The sequence below is a fragment of the Archocentrus centrarchus genome, unplaced genomic scaffold (genome assembly GCF_007364275.1).
Source record: "Archocentrus centrarchus isolate MPI-CPG fArcCen1 unplaced genomic scaffold, fArcCen1 scaffold_26_ctg1, whole genome shotgun sequence".
NCBI classification, from domain to species: domain Eukaryota; kingdom Metazoa; phylum Chordata; class Actinopteri; order Cichliformes; family Cichlidae; genus Archocentrus; species Archocentrus centrarchus.
In genome coordinates, this window is record NW_022060256.1 from 5482174 (window position 1) to 5499268 (window position 17095).

The 17095-nt window shown below is 42.0% G+C and overlaps 1 protein-coding gene across 2 annotated transcripts in view; it reads right to left on the bottom strand.

Moving 5' to 3' along the window:
• Positions 1 to 17095, bottom strand: part of smarca2 (SWI/SNF related BAF chromatin remodeling complex subunit ATPase 2) — a 66896-nt gene that overhangs the window by 36297 nt on the left and 13504 nt on the right. For both annotated transcript variants that reach the window (XM_030723726.1, XM_030723727.1), the window contains exons 12-21: positions 16047 to 16177; positions 14501 to 14558; positions 14208 to 14293; positions 13675 to 13822; positions 7431 to 7594; positions 4890 to 4956; positions 4656 to 4766; positions 2436 to 2678; positions 821 to 934; positions 214 to 318 (exon numbers count right to left, since the gene is read on the bottom strand). In XM_030723726.1, coding sequence (XP_030579586.1) covers positions 214 to 318; positions 821 to 934; positions 2436 to 2678; positions 4656 to 4766; positions 4890 to 4956; positions 7431 to 7594; positions 13675 to 13822; positions 14208 to 14293; positions 14501 to 14558; positions 16047 to 16177 — 1227 coding nt within the window. The remainder of the gene's footprint in view (positions 1 to 213; positions 319 to 820; positions 935 to 2435; positions 2679 to 4655; positions 4767 to 4889; positions 4957 to 7430; positions 7595 to 13674; positions 13823 to 14207; positions 14294 to 14500; positions 14559 to 16046; positions 16178 to 17095) is intronic.

Genomic DNA, 17095 nt, shown 5'->3' on the forward strand with positions numbered 1-17095 from the left:
GTCAAATGAAATTTACAATATATAATTTACTTTACTCAAACATAGCATGGTGGTAGTTTCTCCAATTTACCCAACAGAAATTTAAGGACCATCTGATGTCAAACAGCAGGCAAATCACTGCAGGCTCATCCAAAAGGCTTTGTCTGCCAGCACGACACGCACTGAAAGAACAAAGCAAAGCCAAAAAGCAACAGGGGCGCTGCTAATACCTACCTTCTTGTCTTTCTCTGAGCCGTCGGTGAGGAGGATGCCTTTCTGCATGTGGCGGTACAGAACCTTCTGTATGGCCGACATGTCGCATTTTATGACATACTCCACCTGTGTGATTGACAAAAGAAAGAAATAAAACTCCAGTGGCACAGGGGAGTCGTTTTAATAGTGAGGCTGTCAAACCCACATCGCCCATCAGAGTCACCTCAGCACTAACACAATGACAAAATACACCAGTGAAAAAGAAAATAGGGGCGAGAGCAGGAGAAAGTTACATTATGTCAGCTGGCAAAATAAACACAAAGAACAAACTGTAAGGCTGTTCTTCAGGTGAGCACGTCCTCACCTTCAAATCTTTAATTTCTTTTTTAAAGACTCTGAATTTCCTGTTATCATCCAGTCAGTTAAGGTGTCTGGTTCAGTGTCATAATAGTCACATAAACAGTTTTTTCTCAAAATGAAAAAACAGCTTATGTAACTGCTAAATAACAGCTAAATAAGAGCAACTAGCACACCCATTACACACACTTATCTAACATGAACTACAGTAATTCCATCAAACAGCATCTGTGCTGTACAGCAGCACAGCACTTGCTCATTTCAGTCCCACCTTCTCTGGCAGCTGAGACTCCACCTCCTTCTTCAGTCTGCGCAGGAGAAAAGGGCGGAGCACTTTGTGCAGACGGCGGATGATCAAGATGGTTTCCTCTTCATTTAGGTCAACCTGAACAAGCACAAGAGATGATGCCTTACAGACACAGCAGCTTAAAGCAGGACGACAAGATTTCTACTCTCTGAGATGCTGCTGAATATATCAACCCTTCATTTAACCAAGAAGTAAAACACTTGTGAGTATGAATCTGCATTCTTGGCCAACCTGGGCAGCATTAACATAGCAAGTTTTCCAATGGTGTAATACACCAGAGCTCCCAGAAGAAACCCAGGAAGAACATGCAAATTCCACACAGAAAGATTCAAATCAAGCCTCCTGCTGCCAACCCCCGAGTCACTCTGCTGCCATTATTACACATCACTTAAAAACTAGGTGATAGTTAAGGAGTGCGCCAGAATCCACCTTTTCCTTAAGGGTGCCTTTTTAATTAAAAATTGTTATGTATTTGGGCATGGTGCTTCTGCTCAGGCCACAAACTAGTTTTAGCTCAGCTTAAACAGAAACACTGAGTTTTTATTTATTTATTTTTATTTGAGTATAGTTCTTGGAGTTATGGATCTTGTACAGCACTTTGGTCAATGTCGTTGTTTTAAATGTGCTATATAAATAAACTTGACTTCACTTGACTTGACTTCTGTGAGCTCTGCCGCTGTGCAAGATACATGATGTGTGTCATCTGAAGGTGGACAGCTGAACCTAGTGTGGTCCTCAGTGGGAGCAGGGAGAGCTGCTCCCTCATCCACACGGGGTCGCCACAGCGACTAAAACCCCACTTGTGTCTCATCCTGGGTCGTTACTGGGATCTTTGGCTAAACCGCAGTGCTATGACTGCTTATTAAGAAAAAACATGAACCATGTAACAAATGTCCTAGTTTGTTTTTTTTAAGTATCCTAGTTTGTAAGTCACTGGCCTTTTCTCTTTTAAGGCTCTTAAGGGCAGGGAAAATGTCCCTGTGTATAATTATAATTACATTCATATTTATTCAGAACATTAACACAGTGTGTATAAAATAATTTCTCACTTACACATTTAAACAAGCGGTGTTAAATTTTGGCAGTAAATGACCTAAATAACTTCCCAGAAATGACAGACGTGACGACTGAAGAATGAAAATGCCCTCAGGGGAGCAGATTTGAAGGCAGACCCACAGCAGCTTTAATATTTTCTGATAATCAAATGTAACAATCCAGAGGATAAAATGACTGATGGGAGACTCTTTGGTTGCTTTGGCTGAATCTTATATTCTGTATTTTATCCCCACTTCTAAAGTTTTGCTCCGGTCTTATTAACCATTTATGTGCCTGAGCTTCACTGATGGTTACCAGTGAGTGAGCTCACTTCAGCTGCCAAACTGTGGAACATCTTTGGTCTCTTTCATCAGAAGGCCCTCATAAGTGATTAATGTATCTCACCTCTTTCTGCTATCTGCTTCTGTATCATACATTATTATATGAACTATTAACAAATAAAACAAACTGATTAACAGCATTTATAAAAACCAAACTAAAACATTAGCCAATGTTAGCTTAAAAGTAAAATACTGGTAGTTACCCTCTCTCCTGTCATGGCGAACGGTGCGTTGAACCACTGCTCGAAGGTGCTGCAGCACTTGAAGATGGTGGGCAGCAGGAAGTTGAGCAGAGCCCACAGCTCGGGCAGCTTGTTCTGCAGGGGAGTCCCGGTGAGGAGCAGCCGACGGGGAGCCACGTAGTGGGTGTTCAACACCTGCGTCAGTTTACAGTGGTGGTTCTTCATGCGGTGACCCTCGTCAACAATCATGTACTTCCAGCGAATCTACAGGTGACAGAAAAACGAGCAGAGGAAAGCACACAGACCCCACGTCCAAATTAGCATTTTAAATATTTCGGATGGCAAAGGATCTCAGCAGATTTGGATTTTCTACTCTGACCACCCTCAGGGTCCAGAATAACTCTGAATACAAATCACAAGCTTCTTGTGGCCCCTTTTATTTTCCATCACACATTCTTAGCTCAGCTGGAGAATTCTTTCTAGCCCGTCATATAATGTGTATCACAAGCCCAAATCCTAAAAATTTGTGTAAAATATCATCCACCCATCCACTTATCCTGTTCAGGGTCGCGGGGGGGGCTGGAGCCTATCCCAGCTGTCATAGGGCGAGAGGCAGGGTACACCCTGAACAGGTCGCCAGCCTGTCGCAGGGCCAACACAGAGAGACAGACAACATCCACACTCACATTCATGCTCTCATTCAGACCTATGGGCAATTCAGAGTTTCCAATGAACCTAACCCCAGTAAGTGCATGTCTTTGGACTGTGGGAGGAAACCCACGCAGACACGGGGAGAACATGCAAACTCCACACAGAGAGAGAGGGAGGAAGGGAGGGGCCTGGACCAAGGTGGACTCGAACCCAGATGGTATTCTAACTGTGAGGCAGCAGTGCTAACCACTGCACCACCGTGCTGCTGTGTAAAATATCAATAAAAAAAAAAAATGCATTGATTTGTAAAAAGATCTTAGACTACATTAAAAGCACTACATTAAAAACAGGCATGATTCTATCATGGAAATCACTGCACGGCTCGGGCACACTTCGGGAAATCACAGCTCTCTGTGCCATCCGCAGTGCAGGTTAAAGCGCCATCATGCAAAGAAGAAGATATTTAAAATGGACTGAAAACACAGAAACCACATCCTCCAGACTGAAGAGGAGAGGGACCATCCGGCTTGTTATCAACACTCATTTCAAAAGCCTGCATCTCTGATGGTGTGGGGGTGCACTAGTGCCTATGGAACTGGCAATTTACGCACGTGGAAAGGCTCCATCAATACTGAAAGGCAGGGCAGCATGCACTCCCATCCAGATGACGTCTTTTCCAAGGAAGACGTTTACAGACTGTTGATAAAAGAGCGGATGCTGCACCGCCCTGTCTCTTTAGAGACGTGTACCTGCCATCAAATTCAAAAGGAGCTAATATTTTTATTAACCCATAACCACACCCATTTCTCCATGAAGGAAAATGTATTTAGAATTAAAAAAAAAAAATCTTTTAATTAAAAACTTATTCAAGAAATTTTCCAGAACATGTGAAACTGTGACTGGTACATTTTCTCAGTTTAAACACTTCATATGTTTTCTTTGTGAATAAAATCTGGGGTTTTATTTATTTATTTGAACTTTTTTGGAATTAGGTCTGTTCGTTTACTGGTGCTCGAACACCTGAGTGAAAAAAACTTGGTGATACTGCAAATCTTTTATGTTAATAAAACACAAATACTGCCAGAAATATTGCATTTTTAACGCTTATTCACTTCCATGTTTATGCACTTATTTCAGTTATGCATTGAAGGCTCCGAGTGAGAATGCTGCAGAAAAACACGACTATTTGAATTTCGTCAGAGGAGGAAAAGTTTGTGTGTTAACAAAAACAAAACGTGACAAAGTGCAAAAGCAAGTGTGTCAATGAATAAATCATGATGTATGATTTATTCAAGTGGAGAGATGAAAAACAAAGGAACAAGGAAATTTAATGTCCCTCAAATTACTGAATGAAACAAGCAACGGTCATATTTCTATCCCTTCAGTCACAGATTGTTTTTTGGTGATTTGAGGGCTTGACTGACAGTTCGATATCAGAGATTTATCATTTCTTTTGCTGATTTTCTGGATATTTCTCACACTCTCATTTTCTGGATAAGTGAAAGTGTGTGTGAAGACTGAGGCGTCACAACAGGGTTCCAGTGAGGAAGCGTATTATACATAGAGGAAAGAGGTTTAATCCCCCTTCACCTTAGCCAGTATGTGCTTGTCCTTGATGATGTATTCATAGGTGGTCAGCAAGACATTGAACTTCCCGCTGCGGAGCTGAGGCACGAGCCCACGCCGCAGAGCAGGGGTGCCCTAATTTGTGGGAGACACAAAGAAAAGATTATTTTTTTCTTCTTTTGTCGAAATTCAACAACAACAAAAAATTTATATCAGAATATGTTTGACATAAAAAAAGCAAAACAAGATTTGTCTCACCTTGTAAGCAATTTTGACCACAGAGGGCGCCCATTTATCAAGTTCATACACCCAGTTGGACAGGGTCCTGAAAACAGGAGGTCAGACCTTTCAGTAATTAAAGGCACACTCTGTAACAGTACAGTTTAAATTACTCAGCGGGGTTATAATTCACAGCTACTACTGACGACATGGTGGAGAAGAAAGAGCAACTTGAGAAATCATTAATATTCAGACATAATTTACAGGATATAAAACTCAAAAGGAAAAAGCACCAGCTGTCCTGCAGCTGAAAAGCATTTCATCTCTCAATAAAAGACTAGATAAGCCTTTGTTCAGTGGCATACTGGGACATACTGCTTGGTGATTAAAGAGGGCGAGTTTTAGGCTTTACTCCATGTTTGCACACCATGCATATTCAAGAGAGCTTTTAACACGGTGGCCTTGAGCAGACATTTAAGCCTCTGCTGAGCTTCTGTCACTTAAAAAAATAGATAAATAAATAAGAGTGCTCTGCTCATTAATGATTAAAAAACTGCTGGCTGCTAAAAACAACCATTGTGTAATCTTCAAACACCTGCAGTTATAAATCAGCATTAAAAAGCAGCAGCAATTATGTGAAATGTGGATTTACAGAAATGAGCTTCTGAGTGAGGCCTGCGAGCACTGAGGACGCTTTCATTGGGCATTTTTAAAGGAGCTGAGAAGAATCCGAGAGCATTAAACCACTTTGAATTTCAACCACTAGATAACTGCACGCTGGTTTCCTGCTGTTTGCGAGTGAAGGCAGGGGGAAGAATTAGAGGGGATTGATGGTGAAAAACAGTGAGGTAAGATTTCATGAAGCTGTACGAGTACACTCCATCAGAAAAACAGGTTTAAACATGTATTTTGACCTCACCCTATTGTTAAGTCATCAGTTATACACAACATCAGACATTTCTTTTTTGGGCAGTGATGCATTATGGGCTGTTTTTAGCCTTAATGCTGTCTTTGAGCCTGTTTATTGTGTCTTTAAGTGTTACTGAGGAGTGTGTGGCTGCTCCTGTAGATGAAATACATGGAGTCTCTCTATCCCTGCAGCTACTCCACACTATAATGTGATCCACAGAGTCTGTGCATAAGCACTAAACTTGAACCTGCTCGTCCAAAAACCCACTCCCACATGCAAATCATTGTCCTGTGCTCTTTTAGCAGTTTGGAGAGAAAACACTAAACATCAATAATGACGTAATGCTTCTGTCCTCATTTCCATTCACACCATTGCTGCATTTGCCAGAGCAGCGTCATCATATCCATTTCCAGGTCTGCGCCACTTTACGCTCAGTGGAAACACAAAGACGCATTTACATGTAAACACTGGACGGCGGCCTGCCCGACATTTACAGGTTTCACCTCTGCTGCTGGTCTAATTATCATAGGAACACCAACCCATCTCTCACAGGGCGAGCTTCAATTAGCAGCGTGACCCACATTGGCCAATTAAATGGTCTGATTACTCACTGCAATGATTAATTTCCCATCCATTTTTGTGTTGAATGGCGAGCTGCACCAGCAGCTACTGTACACTCGCAGGTTATTTTCATATCACGATCTGAGTGCCAAGCAGCTGCACTGAATGACCTGAATAAATGCAGTTTGATTGAAATTTCCTCCACACTCTGCCACAAGTATCACAGGCAAAGCAAACCTCCACAGTTCAGGGCATCGTGTCACCCCGTTCACAAATGAATGAGAAACACGTATGTGTGGGTGCAGCCTTTTCCTGCTAACAGGAAATGACTTAAGAACACTAGCTGAGCTTCACTAACAATAAGCTAAATGACTTTCTTAGGACTGATTATATTTCATTGTTCCGCCACTCATTTTCTGGACGCTTTAACGTACAAGGCAGTTTTTTATCCAGGTGTGAGCAGCTGGATGCTTTTCCCTTGCACACTGCAAAGTGTGAAATATCCATTCGTGTTCCCTCTTGAACATGCAGCGTCTTGTTTGAGTATACTTCATGTTATTACTTTTCCAGTGCGAAAACGTGGTTAGAATAATTATGCAGTATGGAGGTGACACTCGAATTTTATTTGAACACTGACTCTCTGGTTTTCAATTATAGTCTGTGTAACACCTGCTGTATGATATTGTAGAACTAGAGGGGCATTTGGTGAGCAAAAAGATATAAAAAGATGCATTTTCACATTCTCTTATTACAGTGCCCCTTAATTCCAGTGCTGATAAGTTGTTTGTGCCTCCTCAAAACGGGATCCTGTCCACGGACCGAGGCTGCAGCTGATAAGATTATGTCTCGCGTCTTGAACACAGTTTCCATCAGTGGAAATTGTTCCAGGTTGAGGAAAGGAATGCGGGACAGTTCATGAGGACTTTCATGGGAGTTTATGTGTAATTCTGCTAACACACAAACACCAACAAAAAGTAAACTTTCACACAAGTGACATTTACTTTTCAAAGTGACTACGCACGCTGAACTCAGCTAAAAATGTTAGATTTTAGGGTGTCTTGACATTGCGAGATAAGAGCCATGATTGATACTAGAAGAGAAGTACTGACGAGAGAGGAACGATGATGAGATAGGGACCGTTGAGCCTCTTGTGCTCCATCAGGTAGGTGATAAGGGCAATGGTTTGGATGGTTTTGCCGAGCCCCATTTCATCAGCCAAGATGCCATTGAGATTGTTGTTGTAGAGGGACACCATCCACTCGAGCCCCTGGATCTAGAAAACAGAGAATAAAAAAAGGATGAGCGCGCTCTGTGTGTGTGCGCAGAAAACATACACAAATAAAAAAGTGAAGACAAAGGAAGGAAGGAAAAAGAAAAAATGAATTAAATGTTTACTTTGCTTTAAAGTGCAGGGATGACAATCTGTACTGCAAAAATGGAGCTCTCCTTATGGCTGGAATGGATAATAAGCAACTCAAATATGTATGTATATATGTATCATCACAGCCACCTGAGCAACAATCAGGTGATGGAACTAAAGCAGCTCGTTTTTAGTAGCTGATAAAAACAAGTTAATAAAAGACTGTCAGCCTCAGTGCTCCCCTCAGCCTCCAGGCAGCAGAATCTTCAGTAGGCAAAAACCTGGAACACATAATCCCAGGTCTCAGTAGATCTTAATGAGGTGCATATGAGTGTTAGTGACTCGCAAATGGCTGAGAAAGAACCAGGAATAAGAAATGCTAAAATTATAATAAATAGGGCGGCGCAGGTTCAATTCCTGGCCTGTCGCCAGTTTGCTCGCGTGTCTTCCCCCATTTCCTGTCTCTCTCTACTGTGGATAAAAGCCGCTGTGGCCAAAAAATGGAAAAAAAAAAGAAGATAATTAAATAATAAATAAAATTTTTGGTAGATGCAGCTATGCTGTGAATTTCAACACCCTAGGTCACATCATTCTAAAGTCATCGCGTTCACAAAGTTGAAAATTGGCCGTCCGCCCACCCGGGGTGACGGCAATACTCCATCAGCCTTTCTAGGGTAAAAAATCATTTGATACAGCGTGAAGAGATCTCGAGCTGGAGCAGCTCAGCTAAAATGTGCTCGCTGCCTCAAAACAGAACACAGGAAAGGGTTAACCAGACAGAAAAAATACAAACCTTCTGAAATAAGGTTGTGAAGAAACTTTGTGCTGCCCTGAAGTTTTTTAAGACCATTTCACTCCTGAACACGGGCTGGTACTTGGATGGTTTTGTTAGATGGTTTTGTGAGCATTAGGAACACAGATCCTGAGTTTTCACTTCTTCACGCTCAGATTTGTTCTGCTTTTATTAATTTGTATTTTTTGGCATTGTTTGACCTTGAAAATGCTTCATGAAGCAACCTACTACCAATTTAGTAAGTAAAGTAAGTAAAAGTAATATTAAAGCTGCAAGCGGCATTAAAGGCCCTTGCCGCCTGTGAGCCCCCACGAACCCCCAGCGAGCCGCTTCTTCAGCCGAATGTAAAACCCAATTTAGAGCTGTTACTGTACGTGTTTCCAGTAGGTGGTGCTGCAACCGGCATTAAATCTCATATGGATGTGTGCAGGGGTGAGTCCTTATCACACTTGTGAAGTTTGGTTCAGTTTGGACAATGAGTGTTTGAGTTAGAGTATGTTTCTTGTTCCAATAGGGGCGCTAGACTGGCATTCAATAAAGTCATGTTGATGTGTGGGTCCTTATCACATTTGCGAAGTTTGAGGGCAATCGGACAAAGTACATGAGAATTAGAGGCGATCGAAGCTTGCCAAGGCGGCTGGGCCACACCCCTCTGCAATGTGACATCATCAAGGGCTTGACTGGAAATGTTTGTGGTCAATGTACAGCTGAAAACACCTGAATAAAGTGTGTCATGCAGAAATGTTAGGTTTTCCATTGAAAACCAATGGGGAATTAGGAGTGGGGCGGTGTGCAAAATGAAGCATGGGTCTGATTGACTTTTGTGATCAGGGTCGTATACAGAATGTGTAAACCAAATTTCATAATTGTAGGAGTAAGTACATGTTTTGAGCTCCACGTAAATTTTAGTTTGATTATGTAGGGGGCGCTATTGCGAGAATTGCCATTGTTTCTCCATTTATGGATTCATGCTGGGTCTGTACAGAAGTTATTAAAGTTTGGGACAAATCAGGCAAAGCATGCACGAGTGATGACAAAAAAGGTGAGGCTAGAAAAGGCCAAAATGAAGGCCAAATTCAGCGCCCTCTAATGTCAAGTCAATTAAATGTATTAAAAAAACCCTGAATAACTTTTGATGCCCTACTTGTGTAGATTATGCTGAGCAATTTTGGTGTCTGTAGGTATGACGCCCTAGGAGGAGATGTTTCAAATACAAGGTGTGAATAATCGCTGACTTGGAAAAGGGCAAAGTTCAGGCCAAGATGGCTGACTTCCTGTTTGCTGTGTGGGGGTGCTCCAAGAGGATTTTTTGTTTGTCTTGAGAAGATCTGTGTGTGACGCGAATGTCGACGTTCTACGACAAAGTTGTTCTTGGCCTCTCCCATAGGAGGCCGAAAAATTGAATCTTCTTGGGGGTGCCGTGGAGCCCCCTTTTAGAGTTGGTTCTTGATGACATTAAACAAAAAAACACATTTTTCACCAGACCTGACCTTTGTGGAAAAACTGGTGAGTTTTCGTGTATGTTCGGGGGGTCAAATTTGTGATCCCAGCTCGACAAAGAAAAATAAGAAAAAGAATAAAGAAAAATAATAATATGATTACGATTCCAATTAGGCAGATTTCCAGTCACCCACATATATATGTTTTCGGAAACGTCTCGACCTGATGCACGTCCCCATGAGGTCCGGGGGAACATGCGCCCGCATCCATTTTTGTGCCTACGCCCCTCGCAATTACAACAGGCTCCTCACCGAACCCTTCGGTTGGCTCGGGCCTAAATATGAAGTGAAATTTAGTTGAATTAAGACGATCTTGGCCGGGGAAAAACAGACATTAAAGATGATGTCTGATGCTGTCGCGCTCACCTTAGCTTCACTGAAATTCATCTCTGATCTCTTTTTGCTGTTGATAAAAATCGTGGTTTGTGGAGGTATGAAATCTTTCTGAAGTGTGGCATGTCAGGAAAAGTTTGGGACTACTGACTTAATCGAGGAGGGTAGGTAGTAAGACAAACAAACAAAACTAGACGCTCATATTTATAATGTCCTTCTGTGCTTCCTTTAGCTGTGACTGCCAGAAAATAAACACGTTTTTTTTCTGCCTCTACTTGTAAACATGCAAACCTTAAAAAAAAGTTAATTTGATGTTTTTCATCGTGAGCTTTGCCGGTAAACTTTGATCTCACTGCCACTGTGGCATTTTATACCCCGAAGGATTCAAGTGTGGTAGGAAAATAACTGTCACCAACTGTGTGGCTTCACTTTGGGGAACCAATCAGCAAAAAACAGTCTGAAGAAACAGCAAAGGTCAGGAGGACACTGTAAACAGAAAAGGTGGCCAATAAGCTGCACAGCACCTGGCTACACGTCTGTGAGCAGAGCCAATTCCAGAGATGAAGGATGACTGTGAAAATAACGCATATTCATCCTAAATGAATTCTGTGAATTTAGGTTTGCTCTATATATTGATAATGCAACTGCAGACATTTCATCCAATTTCCCCAAGGAGCACACCATATCTCATTTTAAGTTTGGCATGCCATAAATCAGACAAACACTATGACTGCACCCTGATTGGAAAGAAAACAAATGCTAGCTATACCCAAGTGCCAGTTCCCTCTCTCTGCCAATATATCTCTCACAGCCATTTACCCCGTGTCTGTATCATTACAGGCAGACGGGCTTGACTAAGATGTATTCATGTGCCTAACAGGAGATCTGTTTGTTTGCTACGCCTTCATCCATGACCAAAGCTGTGACAACCACCAGCTCTTTCCCACAGGAACAGTCAGATAACCTGCAACAGAGGACCAACAAGGACAGAGAGCTGCTCTTTGTTTCCATGTCCGAGCAATCGGGACATCATCACAGAGAGAAGGGGCTAGTTTACTTGTGCTGAAGCACATAAATACATGCAGGGCTCTAGCTATTAATCTCATTATCACCTAATTTGTTTAGTTTTCTGATTAACTTACTAAAAGCTTCATCTGAACTTAACACAGAAAGTAAAAAAAAATTGTGTCTGGTTGATTATTTCTTTGTTGCAACAACTCTTCTTGACAATAAATCTTATAATACTGGAAAACCTGTTTATTTCCACCTGAATAGAGCCATATTTATAAGGAAAATGCATTTGTGGGTCCACTGCTGCTTTGTTTCACACACACACACACACACACACACACACACACACACACACACACACACACACACACACACACACACACACACACACACACACACACACACACACACACACAAAGAAGAAGATCAAATTCGAGCTTAAGCTGTTCATATGCACACAGGCTGTTCCTTCACTTGTCTTATGAACTTGGTTCAAAGCTGGCAGCAGCAGCCCCCCCTCTCTCTCTTGCAGTGATGCCTACAGCATGTAGGGGTGTGTCTAACGGGTGTCTGGGGGTGTTTTTCAGATTTATACAAGGAAAAAAGTTTCTCCCCAGAGATGCTGCCAGCCAGCTCGGATGCTGATGTGATGCTGAGTTATGGGAGCAGAGGAACTACAGTCTCTAAAATGTTGCTAAGACAAAGCGGTGTTCTGTGCTCGGATTAAAACATGCGCTCACATCGGTTCCCATTCATTACCTCGCCCACCGACAAGTGGAGGGAGGTAATGTTTTCGGTCGTGTTGGTCTGTGTGTTAGCAGGATAACTCAGAAAATTATGAATGAATTTCAATGAAGTGGACGAGGTATGCGCTCTACTGAGCGCCCTTCTAGTTCTCGAACCACAAATCTACTGAAAACACTCAGGCTTGCCATTTTTAATCCAAAATAAAAACTCATTCAGTATGTGCATGGCATATTTTGCTGCTAACATGCTGTCACAAATACATTTTGCTGCACTAGTTTTGTACTTAAAAGTACAGCTCAAACGAGCTGCCCGTGTTGGTTTCAGTTTGTAATCCAGTTGCTGACTGCCCACGCAAGCTGTTTGTCCAATCAGGTCAGCTCAGTGTTTGCACTGCTGAAGGATGCTGTGGGAGAGGGAGCGCACCGGTTAATTATCTTTGATGACACTGTCTAATGCCTCTCCAATCACACATCAAACACTCAGGCCCATCTCACGTGTTTAAAAGTCCTGTAGATATGCACCATATCATGCTTCCTGTGTAAAAATGACCATAAGGCTACCTTGGGACAAGGTCTGCAAACAGTTGTAACTGATTCAAAAGGAGCCAATCTGCTGAGAAGTTTGGCTGTAGCAAAATAACAGGATGCAAACTAACTGAAGTTTCATTTGGGAAAAAGCTGAAGTTTCAAGCACATGCGAGCAGACATTCCTGGTGGATTAGCTTCTAACTTGAAATCCACATTAACTCCATTTAGCTCAGAGTTGTTGTGATGGAAGATAAAACAGCTGCTGAAAGAGTCGATAACTCTGAAAGCTGTAAAATCCCGAGTATGATATTGCCAACCGCTGTGCAATGTTCTGCCATCTCATTACCCTTTCAACACGTTAATCTGTTGCTCCAAACTTTTTCACAGCCTCAACAGAACTGAACTGAACCTCAAATCCTCACAAGGGCATTCAAGACAAATTAGACATGTCTACTGGTGTCAGCACTGGGCCACACTGTTCAGCCAGAATCAGGACGAGCTGTCCAGGAACAGTTAGGAAGCCCTGCTCCAAAGCCAGAGCTCCAGTGGTAGTACTCACAAATGAGGAACACATACTTTGGCACAAAAGTAGAATGAGCAGAAACAGATACAGAAACAAAACAAGTGTTCCTATGTGTTCCCTCACGATCTACAAACGGGACAGCCAGTTTGATTTATGAAATTATTGCCGTGCTTTTGGATTTCTTGGAGGAAAATCTATGACCAAGATTTGAGAAAATCTTTAGCATATTTGTAGTAGATGCATTTATGCTGTGAATTTGAATTTGATCCTAGTTATTGCTTTCACAAAATTTTCAGAAAAACTTGACCTCTGGCCTTGACCCAATTATGGCAAAAATCAGGTGATCTAGGGGTCACTGGCCATCTTTTGTGCAAATCTGGTATGAATTGGGCGGGTACTTTTGCTGTAATATTGTTAACAGACATTCCAAAAACAATCCCCTGCCCCCCACCCCCACCCCCCGTGGGAGGGGTAAAATACCGTGTTACCCCCCTCCAAGAGAAGAGTAGATATGAATGATTTAAACTACCAGAAACTGTTACAAAAGCATACGTGTGTACCTGGTACTGTTTGAGCATGCCATTGATTAGCAGTGACGACTGCTTCTCCACCCTCTCAATGACAGCGTGGGCCACGCCGTAGTAAGACTGGGAGCTGGTTTGGCCAGTAGGAACACTGTACTCATCATCCACATCCTGCTTGGCTGACCTGAACGTGTGAGAGGGAGAGAGGGAAGGAGAGAGAGCATTTGAAAGTACTCTAACTCGAACTGAACCGTCTTTCAAATTGATTTTAATAATGACAAACTGAAACCTGACCCCGGAGCTCAGCTTAATAACTGCCTGAGCTCCTCATTCTCTGGAAATCTGGGTTCAATACAAAGACATCGAGAGCTTTGTCTGTTTGTTTATATGTGAGGCTCGTGCAGGGAAAAATCAGACGGCGCTTCGAACATGTTTATCTTTTATAATGTTTCAAGTCTTTGTTGTTAAGTTGTTACAAACACTCAACTTTCAGTGTGTGAACTCAACTATTTTTTCCAGTTGATTACACTCGCCGAGTAAATGTGAGATAATGGAAAGTAATACAGTACTCAATGATGTGCTTGGCAGCAGCTTCATCTCCACTGGGATTGATTATCTTCTTCTCCGTTTCGGCTTTGGCCGCCTCGTCTTCCTCCTTGTGAGGTAAAATTGATAACATGCTCAATAAAATAATATCAGCACAAGTGGAACAAAGCAGCAGCTTTGATGCGGATAAACAAGTGTACAGCGCCCCCTGGTGGATTCTGTGCATAGTTAGCTGATTGATGGGCACTAAATCCAATTTAAAAGCATTTTAGAAAATTATTCACTGTGGAAGTTTATTACTGAGAAAGTCACCTACCTCCTCTTCAAACTCTGAGCCGCTCTCCTCGCTGTCTGACCGCGGGGCGACTTCATACCTGTTTTCAAATGAAGAGCCACCGGCAACAGGAAAAGAAGGGAGAGCCAGAGTCTCGTTAAAGCGTTTCATCTTTGCCCATCACACAGAAACATAATGAAGACCTTCAGCAGAATCTCTCTAACAAGCAACGACCGCCAAGGTAGTGAAGTGAGCTTGTTAATAAAAAAAACACAGCAAAACATGTTCAACATTCACACTACAAACATGTTTAAATATGCAGGACGTGTTCTCGTTCTAAGATGTGTTTGATACTCAGAGTCGCTTCAGGGGTTTGCTATCATGTCCATGCAAATTTGGAGGAATTTTTTTTAAGTTTATTACGTTTCATAGTAATTTTAAGTCTTTTATTTTATTAATATTTTTAATATTTTTAATTAGGTAATTTTTCAGCCTGTTGCAGCAGCTGTTTGTGATCTTTGGTTTTTATTTTAATGACTTTATCACCTGCTAAAGTGGATTTTTCTTATTTACATGAAGGTGAATTGGCTACTTTTTGTTTCACAGGTCTTGTTGAGTCACGGTGGTTTTTCCTCTCGTTGGACTCTCGGCACCGAGCGTATGATGAGACCACCCGATCACGCTGACAGTTCTACGGCCCGGAGCGAGGACTGCGATTCTGGAGGTGGCACGGAGAAAACAATACGCAATCATCGTGGGGACTTTGAGGTGTTTGGACGACAGCACGGACAAGCTCGGTGAGCTGATTCAGACCCGAGGAAACACAGTGAGTGTAGTTTGATGTGTTTTCATGGCTGCACTCACACTTCACAGATCACGGTCTGACCAAACCTGGCTTCAGGACTTTTCAGCCAGACAGGGATGTTAATCTGAACTGTAAGAAGAAATTTGGAGGGATTGCACTAGTTTAAAGTGAGAAGTGGTGCGATGCCAGTCATGTTACTGTGAAGCAACATTTCTGTAGCCTGAACTGTTGATGTCCAACTTCCATCATAACTCTTTGAAGTCAGTTTGAATGAAGTGATGCAGAGGTCATCCACATGACTGTGGCTGTGGTGAACAGATGTGGACTCTTAATAGATTTGACCACCCTCTGCACCACTTACTGGACATGCAGCTCAAGACTCTGAAGACCATCTGTTTCAGCTCAACTGCCACAGGAACAGATACAGAAACTACCTTTCCAAGCAGTCTTGTCCTGTGCTGTATTTATTTTATTGATCTAAGTTGCTTTTCATGTTTATGCTCAGGTATCAAAGCAATGTTCCCACGTTTGGGATGATTAAAATATTTCTTATCTTTTCTTACTGTATCTTAAAAATCAAAAAGACAAAGAATTTATCAAACAACGGGCTGCCACAGTGGGTATTTTGCAGATATCATCATGTCATCAGAAGCAGTTTGTATGAGTATTAGGTGCCACCACGGCTGAGCAGAAAGAGTGCCACTAGTGTCTGTGGCAAATCCAACAGACACTCCAGACACCTTCATGATCAGAAGAGTGCTGCCCAACACTGTGCCTCCTCACCCAGGGTTCATCTCGAGCCAAGCCTCCAGCTGGCTGGATTTCGGGGCGTCCGTCCCCTGCAGAACTTTCCCGGTCTCTGTCTGAATCACTTTGACAGGCAGCTCACTCATCTGGCTGCTTTCATCCATGGGCTGCAGGACAAAGCAAACACAAGAAGCAGCGAGCTTAAACTAAGCTGAAGTCATGTTCAAACTTTAGTCTTTTAACTTCTTTCTAAATATAGATGCTTTTAAGTATTTAAGATCTGCAGCATACTGATATTGATCATATATCAAAGTTTGATCGTAACATGCATTTAGGTATGAGAACTATAAAGCACAAAGCTTCACTTTCATCAGCCACTATTGATACAACCTGAGTTTCTTCTGTATTTACAGCTGCATATAATGAAATAAAAACATAACATGCAGGCAATTCAGAAGGTTAACTCATTAATAAATGAGGTTAATAAATCCCAACATCAATGCACTTCTTCAGAATCCAAACTTTCAGACCTCTAAAGATCCTTTTAAAGATAAACAACTGAAATCAATGAGCGCTTCTTCCAGAACTGCCAGCAAGAGTTAGCCCGTCTTTGTGAGAGCACACGGGGGGTGGGGTGGGGGTGGGGGAGTTGTGAATGAAAAAAACAGAGTCTTTTTGGTTTTGAAGGACTGTTTACAAAATGCCTGATTTGTCTGTGTTGCAGCATCACCCAGAGTGCAGTCTGCCTCTGGAAGGATAATTGCTGTTTTTCTGATTTTGAGATTTTTTTTTTGTTGTTTTGTTTTTTGTTTCCTGAGAACATTTTAAGGCCTGAGGAAGGTTTGAGTTTATAGCAAATCCATGAGAGGAAGAAAGATTGACTTTCATCTTTGCCTGAAAGTGAAATATTCTCAGAGGACAAAGAGCAAACGTCTGTAAATCAGAGGGAAACACTTTCAAATGGCACTAACTGATTTGGGGACAGTTTCTTGTTTCCATCAGCAAGAATATCATTGATTTGGAGTCATGTTTGTGTCCATCTGTTGAATATAGGTACAAAATTCATGTGTTTGTAGCTCTGCTTT